Source organism: Bos indicus x Bos taurus, chromosome 15 (assembly GCF_003369695.1).
Source record: "Bos indicus x Bos taurus breed Angus x Brahman F1 hybrid chromosome 15, Bos_hybrid_MaternalHap_v2.0, whole genome shotgun sequence".
Taxonomy (NCBI): Eukaryota; Metazoa; Chordata; class Mammalia; order Artiodactyla; family Bovidae; genus Bos; species Bos indicus x Bos taurus.
Genome location: NC_040090.1, coordinates 66,306,450 through 66,327,137, shown reverse-complemented (window position 1 = coordinate 66,327,137; position 20,688 = coordinate 66,306,450). Strand labels below are relative to the sequence as shown.

The 20,688-nt window shown below is 36.8% G+C and overlaps 1 protein-coding gene across 6 annotated transcripts in view; it reads left to right on the top strand.

Moving 5' to 3' along the window:
* ATM (ATM serine/threonine kinase) overlaps window positions 1–2,946 on the top strand; it is a 153,422-nt gene extending 150,476 nt beyond the window's left edge. For all 6 annotated transcript variants that reach the window (XM_027563834.1, XM_027563829.1, XM_027563831.1 and 3 more), the window contains 2 exons: window positions 2,429–2,565; window positions 2,660–2,946. In XM_027563834.1, the coding sequence (XP_027419635.1) occupies window positions 2,429–2,565; window positions 2,660–2,843 (321 nt within the window). In that variant the 3' untranslated portion in view covers window positions 2,844–2,946. The remainder of the gene's footprint in view (window positions 1–2,428; window positions 2,566–2,659) is intronic.
* Window positions 2,947–20,688: the final 17,742 nt, after the last annotated feature.

Genomic DNA, 20,688 nt, shown 5'->3' with positions numbered 1-20,688 from the left:
GGAAATGTAAATCAAAACCACAATGATGAATTGTCTCATGCTGGTCAAAATGGCTATCATCAAAAAGTCTACAAATAAATGCTGCAGAGTATGTGGGAAAAAGGTAACCCTCTTACACTCTTGGTGGGAATGTAAACTTATACTACCACTATGGAGACCAGTGTGGAGATTCCTTTAAAAACTGGGAATAGAACTGCCATATGACCCAGCAATTGCACTGCTGGGCAGACACCCCAAGGGAAACAGAATTGAAAGAGAAACATGTACCCTACTCTTGATTGCAGCACTGTTTTCCAATAGCTAGGACATGGAAGCAGCCTAGATGTCCATTGGCAGACAAATGGATAAGGAAGTCGTGGTACATATCCACAATGGAATATTCAGTTCAGTTCAGTTCAGTCGCTCAATTGTGTCTGACTCTTTGCCACCCCATGAATTGCAGCACTCCAGGTCTCCCTGTCCATCACCGACTCCCGGAGTTCACCCAAACCCACGTCCATCAAGTCTGTGATGTGACCCAGCCATCTCATCCTCTGTCGTCCCCTTTTCCTCCTGCCCCCAATCCCTCCCAGCATCAGAGACTTTTCCAACGAGTCAACTCTTTGCATGAAGTGGTCAAGTACTGGAGTTTCAGCTTTAGCATCATTCCTTTCAAAGAATACCCAGGACTGATCTCCTTTAGAATGGACTGGTTGGATCTCCTTGCAGTCCATGGGACTCTCAAGAGTCTTCTCCAACACCACAGTTCAAAGCATCAATTCTTCAGCACTCAGCTTTCTTTTCACATCCATATGTGACCACTGGAAAAACCATAGCCTTGACTAGATGAACGTTTGTTGGCAAAGTAACGTCTCTGCTTTTGAATATGCTATCTAGGTTGGTAATAACTTTCCTTCCAAGAAGTAAGCGTCTTTTAGTTTTATGGCTGCAGTCACCATCTGCAGTGATTTTGGAGCCCAAAAAAATAAAGTCTGACACTGTTTGCACTGGTTCCCCATCTATTTCCCATGAAGTGATGGGACCAGATGCCATGATCTTAGTTTTCTGAATGTTGAGCTTTAAGTCAACTTTTTCACTGTCCACTTTCACTTTCATCAAGTGGCTTTTTAGTTCCTTTTCACTTTCTGCCATAAGGGTGGTGTCATCTGCATATCTGAGGTTATTGATATTTCTCCTGGCAATCTTGATTCCAGCTTGTGCTTCTTCCAGCCCAGCATTTCTCATGATGTACTCTGCATAGAAGTTAAATAAGCAGGGTGACAATATACAGCCTTGACGTACTCCTTTTCCTATTTGGAACCAGTCTGTTGTTCCATGGCCAGTTTCAACTCTTGCTTCCTCACCTGCATATAGGTTTCTCAAGAGGCAATGGAATATTACTCAGCTATAAAAAGAAATGCAGTTGAGTTAGTTCTAATGAGATGGATGAAACTGGAGCCTATTATATGAGTGAAGTTAAATCAGAAAAAAAACACCAATACTGTATATTAATATAAATATATGGAATTTAGAAACACAGTAATGATAATCCTACATGCAGGACAACAAAAGAGACCAAATGTAAAGAACAGACTTTTGGACTCTGGGAAAAGGCAAGGGTGGAATGCTCTGAGAGAATAGCATTGAAACATGTATATCACCACATGTAAAACAGATGACCAGTGCAAGTTCGATGCATGAAGCAGGACACCCAAAGTCAGTGCTCTCTCTGGGCCAACCCAGAGGGCTGGGATGTGGAGGGAGGTGGGAAAAGAGTTCATAATAGGGGGACACATGTATACCTCTGGCTGATTCATGTTGATGTATGGCAGAAACCATCACAATATTGTATAAAGTAATTATCCTCCAATTAAATAAAATTTTTTTTAAAAGTATAGTCTGAACTTGAGTAAAGAATAGCTTTAAAGTGTAGAAATATAATAAATTAATTAGATTAAATAGTACTAAAAAAAGTAAGAGATTGGAATGTCAGGTTTATCACTGATACAACTGTTGGAGAATATGGCTTAGAAGTAAGGTCCAAATAGACTTGCTTCTGCTGTCCACCGCCCACAACCTAATCTGTCCCTTGGTCCAGCTCACCTGGAGAATTGGGGCCTGCAAACAAATGTTCTTACCCAGGGCCATACTCGTCAAGAGGTGAGAGAGAAGGAAAGAACGTGACTAGTGCTTATGACCTTTTAATTGATCAGTTTCTGTCAGGAACCATGGTCAGACAATGTCACAGCCCCCAGTTGGGAGGAAGAATGGATTCAGATGGGAGGAGAAGCCCAGAGCATCGTGTTAGTGCAGTTTTCTCCACAAGGAGGCATGAAGCACATGTGATAAATTTGCCCCTCCATCCCAGTCAGCTGCCGTGTGGTTGGTCTCTATTATAATACTGTTCAGAGTGCACATTGTTCTTCTAATGCATATGTTCTCTATCTAGGTCCTCCTATATGATCCTCTCTTTGACTGGACCATGAATCCTCTAAAAGCTTTATATTTACAACAGAGGCCAGACGATGAAAGTGAGCTCCACTCCACTCTAAATGCAGATGACCAGGAATGCAAACGAAATCTCAGGTAAGCAGGATCTGTTGACAGTTGTTCTGATTCTCCTGTTCCCAAGACCCTTTAAACTGTTCTACCTCATTAAAATCTTTGTTTTTGTCATTAGTGATATTGACCAGAGTTTCAACAAAGTAGCTGAACGTGTCTTGATGAGACTGCAAGAGAAACTAAAAGGAGTAGAGGAAGGAACCGTGCTCAGTGTTGGTGGACAGGTGAATTTGCTCATACAGCAGGCCATGGACCCGAAAAATCTCAGCCGACTTTTCCCAGGATGGAAAGCTTGGGTGTGATATTATGCATGTGATTGCCTTGGATTCAGCCTTTATAAATTGTATTTTGGCCTTCATTGTTAACCCACCCACATACTTTGAATAAGTATTAATATTGAACTAAGTGAATTACTGTGTTTTTTAAAAAATGTTTAATACTTGCTTCAGTTCCCTAAAGCTGCATTACTAGTCTCAAGCCCTTTAGACATAACTGTCAATCATGCTCTGCTGCTGCTGCTGCTAAGTCGCTTCAGTCGTGTCCAACTCTGTGTGACCCCATAGACGGCAGCCCACCAGGCTCCCCCGTCCCTGGGATTCTCCAGGCAAGAACACTGGAGTGGGTTGCCATTTCCTCCTCCAATGCATGAAAGTGAAAAGTCAAAGTGAAGTCGCTCAGTCGTGTCTGACTCCTAGCAACCCCATGGACTGAAGCCTACCAGGCTCCTCCGTCCATGGGATTTTCCAGGCAAGAGTACTGGAGTGGGGTGCCATTGCCTTCTCCAAATCATGCTCTAATCATGCTAAATATTTGTTTTTTCTTCTCAAGTACATACTTGTATCAGTTTCAGTAGAATCACTGAATCAGTAAAATCACTGTTATAGTCAGAACAAAGAAATATACTGCTAACTTTGATGAGGTTTTAATTAAAACTTGTTTCCCAGATATTATATATGAATGATTAATTATTTAATATTAGTCTATAAAAGGAAGGAAAAACTTTAAAATTGTAACCATCTATATACCATCGTAAGTAAATATGTTGGATTTTCAATAGTAAGGTCACATTCAGTGCTGCTCAATAATGAAGATGTTACAATATGGAGAACAAATTTCACAGATACAGTATGGTTACCTTTTTTTTAGAAATGTTTATTAGACTTTCTCATTCTATTCTCTTTATCTTTTAAGCTCTCTGTGTTTCCAGTACTTTATCTTTCTATAATGCCTTCATATCTGTCTTCTAGTTCATGAATTCTCTTGTCGCTTGCTATATAATATCCTTTTTAAACTATTCACTAGATTTTTCCTTTAAAAGTTGTTATTCATTTCTAGGTATGTACCATTCTTCAGATTTTCCTATTATTTGTTTCATGATGTCCAGTTTGTTTTTTTTAACTTTAGGTTCTGTTTGTATCTATTGGTTCTTATCTTTGGTGGACTGTTTATCCATGTATTATGTGATTATATAAGGTGAGCTTATTTTCAGTAGGACCTTCTCATGGGAATCTTGAGTGACCTGGGTTAAGAATAATTCTTTCCAGAAAAGCTTTATATCTGGTTATGTCATAGTTCCAGGGCTATCACTGACAGAGGACTACTTTTACTTTAATTTCTTGGCTTCAGGGTTTCCTGACCTGAAGAGAACCATACACTTACTGAGGGAAGACTACCAGGCCAAAACAGACATTTTCCCTCATTATGTCCCTGTGCTAGTGGGCTGGTACAAACCTGCGTGTGTCCCAGCTTTACTGTGGACACAAGGGGAGGTGCATTTAGTTATTGCCCACTGCCCTTTTAAAGTCCTCTTAGAGATGTTACAGCTGAATTCATAGATTAGTGAAACTGGCAAGTTTGCTCTGGTTTTTAGTTTCCTTCTGAAACTGAAAATTTCTGACCATAAGAAATTCCTCTTTCTTATAACTTCTGTTATGCATTTAAAAATCATTTCTTGTATCTTATCTAGCATTTCTGTGTGTTTTGTTGGCAGGGAGGGGTTTAGGTATCAAGTTTGATATATAGCTAGAAACAGAACCCTTCTGTCCACATACTGTCAATAGACAAACAAGTAAAACTACTGACTTGTCTGACTATAATCCTCCATCCTTAGGAAACTGTCCGTATCTGCAGAGATTAAGAAATGGGTGGTAGAGCTTTCTTTTTATCTGTACCTTAGGTGGTTATGTAAGCAGTTTCTTCTGATGACAGGTTCGTATTTGTTTCTTTTGCCAATGTCAGGTTCATTTGATCTCTCCACCTTCTCTTTTCTCCAAAAACAATCTCCAGAACTTTTCATACTATAAATTTCTTAGTTTGGTTTCTGGGAAACTGTTTTTAAATTTTCTATTTTGCATTTGAAATTAGAAGCTTATTGTGATATGTATTTTTTTCTTATAAACTTCCTAAATGAATATTTAATATATATTGGTAGGTTTATTACCACAGTGAATCGAGGGAATACAGTAAACTTAGGATGTCTTTAAGAAAGCCTTGAAAAGTAAAAAGGTTTTTAAAAATTAAAAAACCTTGAAATATTGATGCGTGGAATAAGAAATGATCAGCTAGATGATAGTATAGGTAAGTGAATTAATTGCTGATTCTTACTAATTGATATATCCAGATAGTTTTGAGTAACATTATTAATCTACTTTTCAACCTTGAATGATATGCTGTAAAACTCCTATCTTATTCAGGCTATGAAAAGCTTGCCAGATAACAACCAGAGGGAATAGCTAATTCATAGGTGATATAATTAAGATTCTAAAAATTATGACATCAGGAACACTATTTGGAAATGAATAAGATAGAAATTTACTGGGAACAAATAAGGAGTGGTTGAATTTCTTAAATATTTATGATAGAATATTTATTGTATCCTGAGTACCTGACATACCTTATATGCAGCATCTTTTGCAAGATTAGTGATATTATCTCAGCTTACAGCTGGGGAAATAAAGTAACTTGTCCAAGACCCAAATATAATAAACTGAAGAAGGTATAGGTTTAATACAGACAGTCTTTAACATAGAAATCTTTCAAGTGAAAAGAATTTAGGCTTCACCAGTCAGTTGCTCATAAGGTCACTGGAAACCAAGGAGAGAAGCTACTAGAAAAGCAAATAAATTATAGACTTAAGAGTTGTGTTCAGATTAAGGGAGATAATATCCCTTCCACTATTCTCTGTGCTGATCATACCACCCCAAAATATCTTCCTAATTAGTAGGTAAAATAAATCCATGGTCATTATAGTATATACTTAAAATATATATGCTTAGAAATGGCTAAAAATTTAAATATGGCTTAAAGCAAATAAACACAAAGAGGAAAAACTTTGGTCTTTTTAAAGATTAAAGTAGGCTAGTCTTTAATTACCTAAAAGCTAGTATACTGCCTTGAAATGTGGACATATATGCCACTTTAAATATTTTAATTGCATCTTAATGAAATTACATATTTTTTTGTAGATTTATTTCAGTACTGTTGAATGTATATCTTTATTATTCTGTTCTGTTCAGTTCAGTTCAGTCACTCAGTCATGTGAAACTCTTTGCAACCCCATGGACTGCAATGCATCAGACTTCCCTGTCCATCACCAACTCCCAGAACTTACTCGTATGTCCGTTGAGTCAGTGATGCCATCCAACCATCTCATCCTCTGTCATCCCCTTCTCCTGCCTTCAGTCTTTCCCAGCATCACGGTCATTTCCAATGAGTCAGTTCTTCGCATCAGGTGGCCAAAGTATTGGAGTTTCAGCTTTAGCATCAGTCCTTCCAATGAATATTCAGGACTGATTTCTTTAGGAGGGACTGGTTGGATCTTCTTGCTGTCCAAGGAACTCTCAAGAGTCTTCTCCAACACCACAGTTCAAAAGCATCAATTCTTCGGTGCTCAGTTTTCTTCATGGTCCAACTCTCACATCCATACATGACTACTGGAAAAACCAGAGCTTTGACTCCATGAACCTTTGTTGGCAAAGTAATGTCTCTGCTTTTTAATATGCTGTCTAGGTTGGTCATAACTTTTCTTCCAAGGAGCAAGTGCCTTTTAATTTCATGGCTGCAGTTATTCTGTTACCTGTTTTAAAATAAATCTTAAAAAAAATATATGCTGACTCATTCATTGTATTCAAATATTTTGAGTGTTTTGTGTGCCAAGCATGGTGCTGGTTCATAGGGAGACAGCAGTAACCTGCTGCTGCTGCTGCTGCTAAGTCACTTCAGTTGTGTCTGACTCTGTGCGACCCCAGAGACAGAAGCCCACCAGGCTCCCCCGTCCCTGGGATTCTCCAGGCAAGAACACTGGAGTGGGTTGCCATTTCCTTCTCCAATGCATGAAAGGGAAAAGTGAAAGTGAAGTCGCTCAGTCATGTCTGACTCTTAGCAACCCCGTGGCCTGCAGCCTACCAGGCTCCTCTGCCCATGGGACTTTCCAGGCAAGAGTACTGGAGTGGGGTGCCATTGCCTCCTTCGCAACAGTAAGGTAGAAGGGCATAACCATCCCTGTAGAACTCCTAGTCTGGGGTATATAGGCAGTTTACAGTGTAGTGTGAACTGGGAAGTCTGCTACACAGGAACAGACCAGTATGATGTATCTCTTTCTAAATAGTTTTTCTTGATTACCTTGTGACAGAAAGCCAAATGAATGCTCATTTTTGGAAGCAGAGGCCAGAGAGTGATCTAGTTGACATTTCTGCAGTCTATAAGAAATATACTACAATATGACAGACACAAAGATTGTGATACTCTAAATGTGAAGTTTGCATTCTGCGTATTTATCATTTTTAAAAAATCAGTAACTTTGGTCTTCTCTTAGAGTTTCAAGTTCCTTTGTCCAGTTTCTGAAAAAGTGAATTTTGCATAAATATAGTACAAAGTTTTTACAGACATTAGACTCTGAATTTGATGAATAAGGCAAAAACCTAATGAAAATTATTCCCTGAAAATCACTTTTCCCATGAGGTACCGCATGTATAATTTTTTTTAACATACAGCAATATGTAAAAGTACATACTTTTACACTAATGTACAATGTGTAATTCTAAAGCAGTAGATCTTAGGAGGTTATTTTACTTTCCCACTGCCCCCATTTAGCAACATCTGAAGACATTTTTTGTTGTCACTAACATGGTGAGAGCATGAAACATTGACACATAATGTTCAAAGTGTAAGGTTAGTACATATTTCCAAACCAGGAAAGAAATGGTCATGATGTGGCTTATAGATCTTGCGTTGCTTGTGTGTGTTCATAGCTGGTCACCTATTAATGTGATTTGCTATTTTTTAAAATTGTAAAATAGATGTAACATAAAATTTACCATCTTGACCATTTTTAAGTGTACAGTTCAGTAGTGGTATAGTACATTCATACTGTAGTCCAGCCAATCTACAGCATACTTTTCACCTTGTAAAACTGAAGTTCTGTACACATGCACAGCTCCCCATGCTCCCCTGTGCCCAGCCCTTGGCAAACACCATTCTATATTCTGTCTGAATTTCACTGCCCTTGCCACCTCCTATAAGCATTTGTCTTTTTGTGACTGAATTATTTCACTGGTTTACTATTTCACCTATTATTAATGTTCATTCCTGTTGCTGTATATCATAATTCTTTTTTTAAAGACTGAAAGTATCCCATGGTATGTATAGATCGCATTTTTGTCTATCCATTTATCTGTTTATAAACATTTGAGTTACTTTCCTCTTTTTGCTATTGTAAATAATACTGCTATTGAGCAGGGGTGTACAAATACCTCTTTAAGACTCTGTTTTTAATCCTTTTGGATATGTACCTAGAATTGAAATCACTGGATCATATGGTACTTCTATTTTGGATTTTTTGATGGAAACACCATGTTGTTTTCCATAGTGGTCAAAGTGTTTTGCATTCCTACAAACAGTGCCAAAGGGCTTTGATTTCTCCACATCCTCACAAACACCTGCTATTTTCTGATTTTTTTGTTTCAGTTGTAGCCATCTTAATGCATTTTCTGTCATCATTGCAAGAAAAAAATTGTATACTTTTTATAAATCCAATGAGTTATTTCAAGGAACAACCAGTCTTAGGAGGAAAACAATTGTCTGCTGACAGTTCTGAAAACCTGGTTCTGCTTTGCTTAATGTTAAGTTATATGAAAACCACCCCAAAATGTTGCCTAGTATTAGAATATTCACTGTAGATTTATAATTCTTTGTAAATACTTAATATTTCTTACTGCTTAAGCAGTATTTAAAAGTTTTATCCATGATTGTGAAGAGTTGGAAGAATTTTAAGAGAGAAAATGGTAATCACTCAGCTGGTTGCAGATTTTTTTTGGGGGGGGGGGGTTTGTTTGTTTTGTTTTTACTTTATTTTTTTCAATTGAAATATTGTTTATATACAGTATTATGTTAGCTTCAGGTGTACTCAATGGTGATTTGACATTTGTGTACATTATTAAATCACTTGCATAAATCTGATAACCATCTGTCCCTATATAAGGTTATTACAGTATTATTGACCATATTCTTTATGCTGTATATTATATCCCCCAGGTTTATTTATTTTATAACTGGAGGTTTGTACCTCTTAATTTCTCTTCACCCATTTTGCCCCCTACACCGTCTGCCCTGTGACAACAGCCTATTCTCTGCATCTGTGAGTCTTCTTTCATTTTGCTGTGTGTTGTTTTTTAGAATCCACATGTGCGTGACATAATGCACTATTTGTCTTTCTCTGACTTATTTCACTTACTATACTTACTCTACCCTCTAGATTCATCTGTGTTGCTGCAAATGGTGATATTTCATTCTTTTCTTAATGGCTGAGTAGTATGCCATTATATATATGCCACATCTTCTTTATCCATTCATCTATTGCTTGACACTCATGTTGCGCTTATTTCTTAGCTATTGTAATGCTGCTATGAAAATTGCAGTTCGTATATCTTTTTGAATTTTGTTTTTTGTTGGGGGTAGACATCCAGAAGTGAAATTTCTGGGCCATATGTCAGTTCTCATCTTAATTTTTTGAGAACCCTCTAGAACTTTTTCTCATAAAACAGTGCACCATGGTTTCCTTTTCCTCACATCCTTGTCATCAACACTTGTAATTTGTTGTTTTTATGATGATGGCTCTTTTGAGAGGTATGAGGTGATAACTCATTGTGGTTTTGTTTTGCATTTCCTTGATGATCCGTGATGTTGAGCATCTTTTAATATGTCTGTTGGCTATCTGTATGTCTTCTTTGGAAAAAATATCTATTCAAGACTTCTATCTTTTCATTGGGTTGTTTGGTTTTTTGATGTTTAGTTGAGTATATTTTGGATATTAACCTCCTATTGGATTTGTCCTTTCCAAGTGTCTTTTCCTTTGCAATAGACTGCCTTTTCATTTTGCTGATAGCTTTCTTCTTTAATATAATCATGTTAGTTTATTTTTTTGTCTTGCTTTCCCTTGCCTGAGGAGACAGATCAAAAAAAGGTATTACTTTTTTTTTTTAAGATCGATGTCAAAGATCATACTGCCTTTGTTGTCTTCTTGGAATTTTATGACTTCAATTTTTAATTTAGTTTGAATTTAGTTTTGTATATGGTATAGAAAAATAATAGTCCACTTTTATTGTTTTGCATGTAGCTATCTGATTTTCTCAACACCATTTATTGAAGAGGCTATCTTTTCCCATATTTTTGATTCTTTGTTATAGATAAATTTACCAAAAGTGTGGAGGTTTATTTCTAGTCTTTCTATTCTGTTCAATTGATCTGCCTGTTTTTATACCAGTACCATCCTGTTTTGATGACTGTAGCTTTGTAGTGTTGTTTGAAATTGGCAAGCATGATAACCACCAGCTTTGTTCTTCTTTGCCAAGTTTGCTTTGGCTATTCTGGGTCTTTTGTGTTTCGATACAATTTATAAAATTATTTGTTTGGGTTCTGTGAAAAATGCCCTTGGTATTTTGATAGGGATTGCATTAAATCTGTAGATTGCCTTGGGTGGTATAGTTATTTTAATAATATTCTTCTAATCTATGAGCACAGTATATCTTTCCATTTGTGTCATCTCAATTTCTTTCAATAATGTATTTTAGTTTTCTAAGTATGTTGGAAAAGTTTTACCTCCTTAGATTTTTTCCCTAGGGATTTTATTCTTTTTGATGTAATTTTAAATGGAATTATTCCCTTAACTTTTCTTTTTCATATCTTGTTTTTAGTGTACAGAAACAAAACAGATTTCTGTATATTAATTTTGTGTCCTGCAACTTCACTGAATTCCTTTATTAATTCTTATAGGTTTTTGGTGGCATCTTTAGGATTTTCTATATATAGTATCAAGTTATCTGCAAACAGTGAGAGTTATTTCTTCCTTTTCAGTTTGGATTCCTTTTATTTCTTTTTCTCATCTTACTGTTATGGCTATGAGTTCCAATACTGTGTTGAATAAAAGTGGCAAGAATGAGCATCCTTGTCCTATTCCTGATCTTAGAGAAAATTCTTTCAGCTTTTCACCATTGAGTATTATGTTGGTAATAGGTTTGTCATATGTGGGCTTTATTATGTTGGACTATGCTCCCTCTGTCCCACTGTCTTTGGACTTTTTATCATAAATGGGTGTTGAATTTTGTCAAAAGTTCTGTGTTTATTGAGATAATCATGGGATTTATTCTTCAATTTTTTAATGTGGTATATTTCATTGATTTGTGGGTTTGGAATTGTCCTTTCATCCCTGTATAAGTCCCACTTCATGGTATATGATCCCTTTAATATGTGGTTGAATTCCACTTACTAATATTTTGTTGAGGATTTTTGCATCTGTATTTGTCAGTAATTTGGTCCTGTAATTGTGATGTCTCTGGTTTTACAGAGTGATGCTGGTCTTACAGAGTAATTTTAGAAGCATCCATCCACTTCAGTTTTTTGAAATAGTTTGATAACAGGTGTATATTTTTATTTAAATGTTGAACAGAATTTAGTTGAAGTTATCTATCTGGTCCTGGACTTTTGTTTGTAACTTCTCTTCCTTAATTTCTGGTTTTATTTATTTGGGCCTTTCTTTTTCGTGATGATTCTGATAAAAAGGCTTGTCAATTTTATCTTTCAAAGAACTACCTCTTAGTTTCACTAATTTTTTTTTTTTCTTTAAATCTCATTTCATTTATCTCTGCTCTGAGTTCTATGATTTCCTTCCTAATAACTCTGGGTTTTGTTTGTTCTTTTTCTGATTCTTTTAGATCTAACTTTAGATTGTTTATTTGAGATAATTCTTGTTTCCTGAGGTAAGATTGTATTACTATAAACTTCCCTCTTAGAGCTGCTTTGCTTTTTTTCCATAGATTTTGGATCATTGTGTTTTTATTTTCATTTGTCTTCGGGCAGTTTTTAATTTCCTCATTGATTTATTTAATGACTCATTGGTGGTTTAGTAGCATGTTGTTTAGCCTCCCCGTTTTTGTGTTTTTTGTAGTTTTTTCTTGTAGATTGATTTCCAGTGTCATGCCATGTGATCAGAAAAGATACTTGATACAATTTCAATCTTCTTAAGTTTATTGAGACTTGTTTTCTGGCCTAGCATGTGGTCTTTCCTGGAAGATGTTCCACATGCACTGAAAAGAATGTATATTCAGCTACTTTTGATGGAATGTATTGTATATGTATTGTAATCTATCAAGTTCATCTGGTCTAATGTGTCATTTAAGGCCAGTGTTTTTCCTTACTGGTTTTGTCAGATGATCCATCCATTGATGTAAATGAGGTGTTAAAAGTCCCCTTCTGTGTTATTACCAGTTTCTTCCTTTATGTCTGCTGATGTTTGCTTTATGTATTTAAGTGTTCCTATGTTTGGTGCACCCCGACAGTTTTACCCTTTTGGATGGATCCCTTCATCATGTAATGTCCTTCTTTGTCTCTTGTTACAGTATGTGTTTTAAAATCTATTTTGTCTGATATAAGTATTGGTATCCTGGTTTTCATTTGATTTCCTTTTGCATGGAATACCTTTTTTTCATCTTATGACTCAGTCTGTGTGTGTCTGTAGATCTGAAATGAGTCTCTGGTTGGCAGCATGTATGGGTCTTGTTTTTCTGTTCTGTGTCTTTCAACAGTCAACATTCAACTGTTCTGAGTCTTTCGGTTGGAACATTTAGTCCATTTACATTTAAAGTGATTAGTGATATACATGTTTTTATTGTCATTTTGTTAATTGTTTTCTGGTTGATTTTGTAGTTACTTTTTGTTTCTTTTTTCTTTTGTCTTCTTTCCTTGTGAATTGATGGTTTTCTTTAGTTTTGTGTTTAGATTCCTTTATGCTTCTTGTGTGTCTATTATTGGTTTTGGTTTCTGGTTACCACAAAGCTCCCTATAACATATAAATATAGCCAGTTTCATGGTGTTGAACCATTTTAGCTTTTGTTTGTCCTTGAAACTCTTTATCTCTCCTTTAGGTCTGAGGGACAACCTGCCAGGTAGGGTATTCTTGGTTGTAAGTTTTTGCCACTTAATCACGACACTCCCTTTTGGCCTACAAAATTGTTGCTGAAAATTCAGCTGATTCCCTATGGAGGTTTCTTTGTATTTTACTAACTGCTTTTCTCATGCTGCTCCTGAAATTCTCTTTACATTGCATTTCTGTGATTTTAATTAAAAACTTTTTTTTTTCTTTTGGCTGCACTGGGCATCTTCTGGGATCTCAGTTTCCTGACCAGAGATTGAACCCCAGGCCACAACAGTGAAAGCCTAGAATCCTAACCACTAGGCCACCAGAGAACTCCCTTTGCAATTTCAATTATGATGTGTCTTTATATGGACTTCTTTGAATCATCTTGTTTGGGATTCTCTGTACTTCGTGAGGAGAAGGCAATGGCACCCCACTCCAGTACTCTTGCCTGGAAAATCCCATGGACGGAGGAGCCTGGTAGGCTGCAGTCCATGGGGTCGCTAAGAGTCGGACATGACTGAGCGACTTCACTTTCACTTTTCCCTTTCATGCATTGGAGAAGGAAATGGCAACCAACTCCAGTGTTCTTGCCTGGAGAATCCCAGGGATGGGGGAGCCTGGTGGGCTGTCATCTCTGGGGTCGCACAGAGTCAGACATGACTCAAGCGACTTAGCAGCAGCAGCAGTGCTTCGTGAACTTTGATGTCTTTTTCTTTCCCCGTGTTAGGAAATTTTTCAGTGATTATCAGATAAGTTATCTTCCCTTTTCTGTCTTCTTCTAGGACCCCTATAATGTGAATGCTATTAATAGTATGTTCTATGTTGTCATAGAGGTCTTTTAAACTATACTCATTTTCTAAAATTATTTTCTCATTTCTCTGTTCAGTTTGGGAATTTCTACTACTTTGTCTTCTAATCTGATGATCCATTCCTTTGTATTATCTAATCTACTGTTAATTCCTTCTAGTATGTTTTTCATTTCAGTTATTTTATTTGTCAGCTGCTTTTGGTTTTTCTTTATATTTTCTAATTCCTTGCTTAAATCGTCATGGTGTTCTCTGTTCTTCTCCAGAGTTCAGTGAGCACATTTACAATCTACCTTGAACTCTTTATCTGATAGATAAATATTTTGTTGTTAGATAGATAGATGTTTAGTTCTTTTCCTGATGTTTTGTCTTATTCCACTATTTGGAACATAAATTTCTATCTCCTCATTTTGCCTAATTCTCTGTGTTTATTTCTATGTACTAGGTAGGTTGGTTAGCTTTTCCAATCTTGGTGAAGTGGCCTTATTTAGAAAACTTCTAGGGCGCCTAGCAGCACACTTTCTCTGATTCAGTTCAGTTCAGTTCAGTCACTGAGTCGTGTCCGACTCTGCGACCCCATGAACTGCAGCACACCAGGCCTCCCTATCCACCACCAACTCCCAGAGTTTACTCAAACTCATGTCCATCAAGTCAGTGATACCATCCAACAATCTCATCCTCTGTCATCCCCTTCTCCTCCCGCCTTCAATCTTTCCCAGCATCAGGGTCTTTTCCAATAAGTCAGTTCTTTGCATCAGGTAGCCAAAGTATTGGAGTTTTAGCTTCAACATCAGTCCTTCCAATGAACACCCAGGACTGATTTCCTTTAGGATGGACTGGTTGGATCTCCTTGCAGTGCAAGGGACTCTCAAGAGTCTTCTCTAACACCACAGTTCAAAAGCATCAATTCTTCAGTGCTCAGCCTTCTTTATGGTGCTATTCTCACATTCATATGTGACTACTGTAAAAACCGTAGCTTTGACTAGACGGACCTTTGTTGGCAAAGTAATGTCTCTGTTTTTTAATATGCTTTCTAAGTTTTCCATAGCTTTTCTTCCAAGGAACAATACACTAGAAGGAATCAGTAGCAGAGTAACTGAGGCAGAAGAATGGATAAATGACCTGGAGGACAGAATGGTGGAAATCACTGCCACAGAACCATATATAGAGAAAAGAATGCAAAAGATGAAGACAGCCTAAGAGACCTCTGGGACAACATTCACATTATAGAGGTTCCAGAAGAAGAAGAGAGAAAGGACCTGAGAAAATATCTGAAGAGATAATAGCTGAAAACTTCCTGAACATAGCAAAGGAAATAGTCAACCAAGTACAGGAAGCACAGAAAATCCCAGGAAGGCTAATCCTAAGGAGGAACACACCAAGACACATAGTAATCCAACCAATAAACATTAAAGGCAGAGATAAAATATTAAAAGCAATAAGGGAATAAAGACAACATGCAAGGGAACTCCCACCAGACTATCAGCTAATTTCTCAGTAGAAACTCTACAAGCCAGAATGGAATGGCATGATATATTTAAAGTGATGAAAGGGAAGAACCTACAACCAAGAATACTCTATCCAGCAAGACTGTCTTTCAGATTTGATGGAAATATCAAAGGCTTTCCAGACAAGCAAAAGTTAAGAGAATTCAGCACCACCAAACCACCTTTACCACAAATGCTAAAGGAACTTCTCTAGGCAGGAAACACAAGTGAAGGGAAAGACCTACATAAAATAAACCTAAAACAATTTTAAAAAATAAAAAAGACAATAGTATCGTATATATTGATAATTACCTTGAAATGTAAATGGATTAATGTACCAACCAAAAGACATAGACTGTTTGGGTAGATGAAAACTTATGCATGTATTCACGTTCACATATTACCACATTAGTCTGCTTGACCCCCAAATTATATGTAATTATTTTCTATTGTCATGTTCCCATTATGGCTTGCAATTATAATTATCTTTTATTTTTTGTCTAGCTATTGATTGTGAAAACTGATAAACATCTTTTACTATTGTGGTTATGTAACTATTACTCACTTGATACCATTGTATCATGATTGGTAAGAGAAAAATAACAGTACTCTATATCACCAAAAATTTATAACACCAAATTAGAAAAACCTGTGGTCACTTTTTAAAATCCATATGCATATCAGAATTATCTTGAAAGTTTTAAAAAAATACAAATGCCTAGTTATTGCTTTTTTCCAGATATATTTCTAGTGAGCAGCCATGGTTAAAAACAACTGAGCTATATGATGATCTTTTATTTTTATCTAGTTTGTTTCACTTTTTCTATTTCATATTCAGTGTTCTCATTTCATGTAGTTTATGTTTTCAGATTTCTCCATCTCTTTTTGTTTTTTGATGCTTTTTCTCAAACCTTTATTAAGCATAGTCGAAAAGCTTTTGTACGCATATATAGACTCTTGAGAGTCCCTTGGACTGCAAGGACATCCAACCAGTCCATTCTAAAGGAGATCAGTCCTGGGTATTCTTTGGAAGCAAGGATGCTAAAGCTGAAACTCCAATACTTTGGCCACCTCATGCAAAGAGTTGACTCATTGGAAAAGACTCTGATGCTGGGAGGGATTGGGGGTAGGAGGAAAAGGGGATGACAGAGGATGAGATGGCTGGATGGCATCACCGACTTGATGGATGTGAGTTTGAGTGAACTCTGGGAGTTGGTGATGGACAGGGAGGCCTGGTGTGCTGCAATTCATGGGGTTGCAAAGAGTTGGACACAACTGAGCGACTGAACTTATGACCAAGCTAGACAGCATATTAAAAAGTAGAGACATTACTTTGCCAACAAAGGCCCGTCTAGTCAGTACTATGGTTTTTCTGGTAGTCATGCATGGATGTGAGAGTTGGACTGTGAAGAAAGCTGAGCACCAAAGAATTGATGCTTTTGAACTGTGGTGTTGGAGAAGACTCTTGAGAGTCCCTTGGACTACAAGGAGATCCAACCAGTCCATTCTAAAGGAGATCAGTCCTGGGTGTTCATTGGAAGGACTGATGCTGAAGCTGAAACTCCAGTACTTTGGCCACCTGATATGGTGAACTGACTCATTGGAAAAGACCCTGATGCTGGGAAAGATTGAAGGTGGGAGGAGAAAGGGACGACAGAGGATGAGGGTTGGATGGCATCACTGACACGATGGACATGAGTTTGAGTAAGCTCTGGGAGTTGATGATGGACAGGGAGGCCTAGTGTGCTTCAGTCCATGGGGTCGCACAGAATTGGCCATGACTGAGCGACTGAACTGAACTGAACTGATATAAATAATACGCATAATATATATAATAGGAAAGTTATGAATTTTTGCCTAACTAAAAACTGTATGACATTTTGATTCCACTTATTTGACTTAGTATAAATAGCATGCTAGATTTCTAATTTTAAGAAATGGATATGCAACAAGCAACAGAGGTTTACTGTTATCACACAGGGAACTTATAATATCTTGTAATATTGTAATAACTTACAATATCTTGTAATAACTTATAATGGAAAATAATTTCAAATATATGTGTACATGAATACTATTTTGCTGTGCACCTAAAACATTGTAAGTCAGCTATACTTAAATAAAATGTATATATTAAGAAAAAATTATGGATAAAGGTATGTATAAATGAACCATTTGATGTATATCTGAAACAAACACTGTAAATTAACTATACCCCAGCATAAAATAAAAATTGAATTAAAAAAAGAAAAAAATGTTAACTTGAACTCCGTTAAATACTTTTTATCCTAAAAGACATCGTAAAAGAAAATGAAAACACCACTCACATTGGCAAAATAGTATCTGATAAAGGGTTTGTTTTTAGAAAATATTTTAAAGTATTTTAACACAATAATGGAAAAAACAATTTAGAATTGGCCAAAGATTTGAAGAGACATTTCACCAAAGAAGATACCAAATGGTGGATAAGCATTTTAAAGTTCTTCACTATCATAAGTTATTTAGAAAATACAAACTAAAATCACAATGAGAGGCTATTCACTCTACATCCCCTAGGATAAACATTTGCTAAAATGACCCTGGAGGAGTAAATTACAACCCACTCCAGTGTTTCTGCCTGGAAAATTCCATGGATAGAGAAGCCTGGCAAGCCTCAATCCATGGGATTACAAAGCGTCAGACCCAACTTAGACAATGTGCACACATACACAAAATGACCATGCTATTTAAGGCAATATACAGATTCAGTGCAATCCCTTTCAAATTTCCAATGGTGTTTTTCACAGAACTGGGCCAAATTTTTTTGTAATTTATATGAAAACACAAAAGACTCTGAATAGCCAAAATAGCCTTGGGGGGGTGGGGGATGGGGGCGGGAAGAATGGAGCTGGAGGAATCACATTCCCTGATTTCATACTATAGGATGAAGCTACAAAGCCACAGTAATCAAAACAGTATAGTACTGGCACAAAGACAGACAGGTAGATCAATGGAACAAGATAGAAAGCCCAGAAATAAAGCCAAGCATTTATGGTCAATTAATCTATGACAAAGGAAACAAGACTATACAATAGTGAACAGTCTCTTCTATAAGTGCTGCTGGAAGTCCTAGACAGCTACATGTAAAGGAGTGAAATTAGAACAGTCTCTAACACCACATGGAAAAATAAACTAGATTAAAGACCTAAATGTAAGCCCAGATAATATAAAACTCCTAGAGAAAACAAGGAAGACACTCTTTGCTATAAATTGTGGCAATATTTTTCTGGATCTGTCTCCTAGAGTAATGGAAACAAGCACATAAATGAGACCTAGTTAAAGTTAAGAGCTTTCTCACAGCAAAGGAGATCATAAAGTGAAAAGACAGCCTACAAAACGGGAGAAGATGTTTGCAAACAAATGCAAGTGATAAAGAGTTAATTTCCAAAATATACAATTTATACCATTCAGTATAAAAAAATCAATACGTAGAAGACCTACATAAGCATTTCTCCAAAGAAGACATAAAGATGGCCAATAGGCATATGAAAAGATGCTCAACATCACTAATTATTAGAGAAATGCAAATTAAAACTGCAATGAGGTATCACTTCACACTGCTCAGAATGGCCATCATCAATAATCTACAAATAATAAATGTTGGAGAGGGTGTGGAGAAAAGGCAACCCTCGTACACTGATAGGAATGTACATTGTACAGGCGCTATGGAGAACACTGTGGAGATTCCTTAAAAAACTAAATATAGAACTACCAGTGCCACTCCTGGGCATATATCTGAAGGAAAACATGGCCCCCAAAGATACATGCACCCCAGTCTTCACTGCAGCACTGTTTACAATAGCCAAGACATGGAAGCAACCTAAATGTCCATCAACAGAAGAAGATGTGGTACATATATACAATGGAATACAAGCCACAGAAAAGAATGAAATAATGCCATTTGCAGCAATATGGATGGACCTAGAGACTGTCATACTGAGTGTTATAAGTCAGAAAGACAAACACTATATATCACTTATATGTAGAATTTAAAATGACATGAATGAAATTATCCACAAAACAGAAATAGACTCATTTAGAAAACAAAAAGTCGTTTACCAAAGGGGAAGGGAGGAGGGATAAGTTAGGAATTTTGGATTAACAGATACACACTACTATATATAAAATACACAACGACCTACTGTATAGCACAAGGAACTATATTCAATATCTTGTAATAAGTATAATGGAAAAGAATCTGAACAAATATACACATATTGATATATATCTGAATCACCTTGATATATACCTGAAACATTGTAAAGCAAGTATACATTAATAAATAAATAGATAACTAAACCTATAGTTATTATTTGCCCTAGCAATTCCACTCCCCATTATTTCAGTAATGATCCAAAACTGGAAACAACCAAATGTCCATCAATCTTGTGAATGGATAAAGAAATTGTAATATAGCCATGTAATGGAACAGTAGTCAAAAAAGAAAGAAACTACTGAAATATGCAGCAACAAGATTGAATTTCAAAAGCATAATCATAAAGAAACAAGACCAATAATGACTACATATAGTATGATTCCATTTATGTGACAGTTTAGAGAAGGCAGAATAGTAGTGATTGAAAGATCAGTCATGTTCTGTGGCATGACATGGGGTGGTGAATTGACTACAAAGATGTACATTTTAGGGGTGATGAAAATGGATTGTATCTTGATTGTGGTGGAAATTGCATAACTTTATACATTTGTCAAAACTCAAACTGAATACTCAAAATGGGTGAATGTATATGTAAATTATATGAACAAATTTGTTTTCCTTAAATATACATTGGGGCTTCCTGGGTAGCTCAGCTGATAAAGAATCCGCCTGCAATGCAGGAGATCAAAGTTTGATTCCTAGGACAGGAAGTTCCCCTGGAGAAGGGGTAGGCTACCCACTCCACTATTCTTGGGCTTCCTTGGTGGCTCAGACAGTAAAGAATCTGCCTGCAATGCAGGAGACCTGAGCTTGCTCCCTGGGTTGGAAAGATCCTCTGGAGGAGGGCATGGCAACCTACTCTAGTATTCTCGCCTGGAGAATCCCATGGACAGAGGAGCCTGGCAGGCTGCAGTCCATGAGGCTGAAAAGAGTCGGACACACCGGGTGACTAATCATAGCCATTCCCTTCTCCAGGGGATCTTCCTGATCCAGGCATCGAACCTGGGTCTCCTGCATTGCAGGCTGATTCTTTACCATCTGAGCCACCAGGGAAGCTGGCTTTCAGATTCTAATAAAAGGAGAACTTGCTACACTGCCCTTTTTCCTTTTTTAATGAAAAAAGGGCTCTGCTCGATAGAAATGCACAAATAATGAATGCTTTACATGAAGAAGAAAAACAGTCTGACTGAGGGGTTTTTTTTTGCACCTAAATATATTTTTATTTAAGTGTAATTGTTAGACTACAGTTTC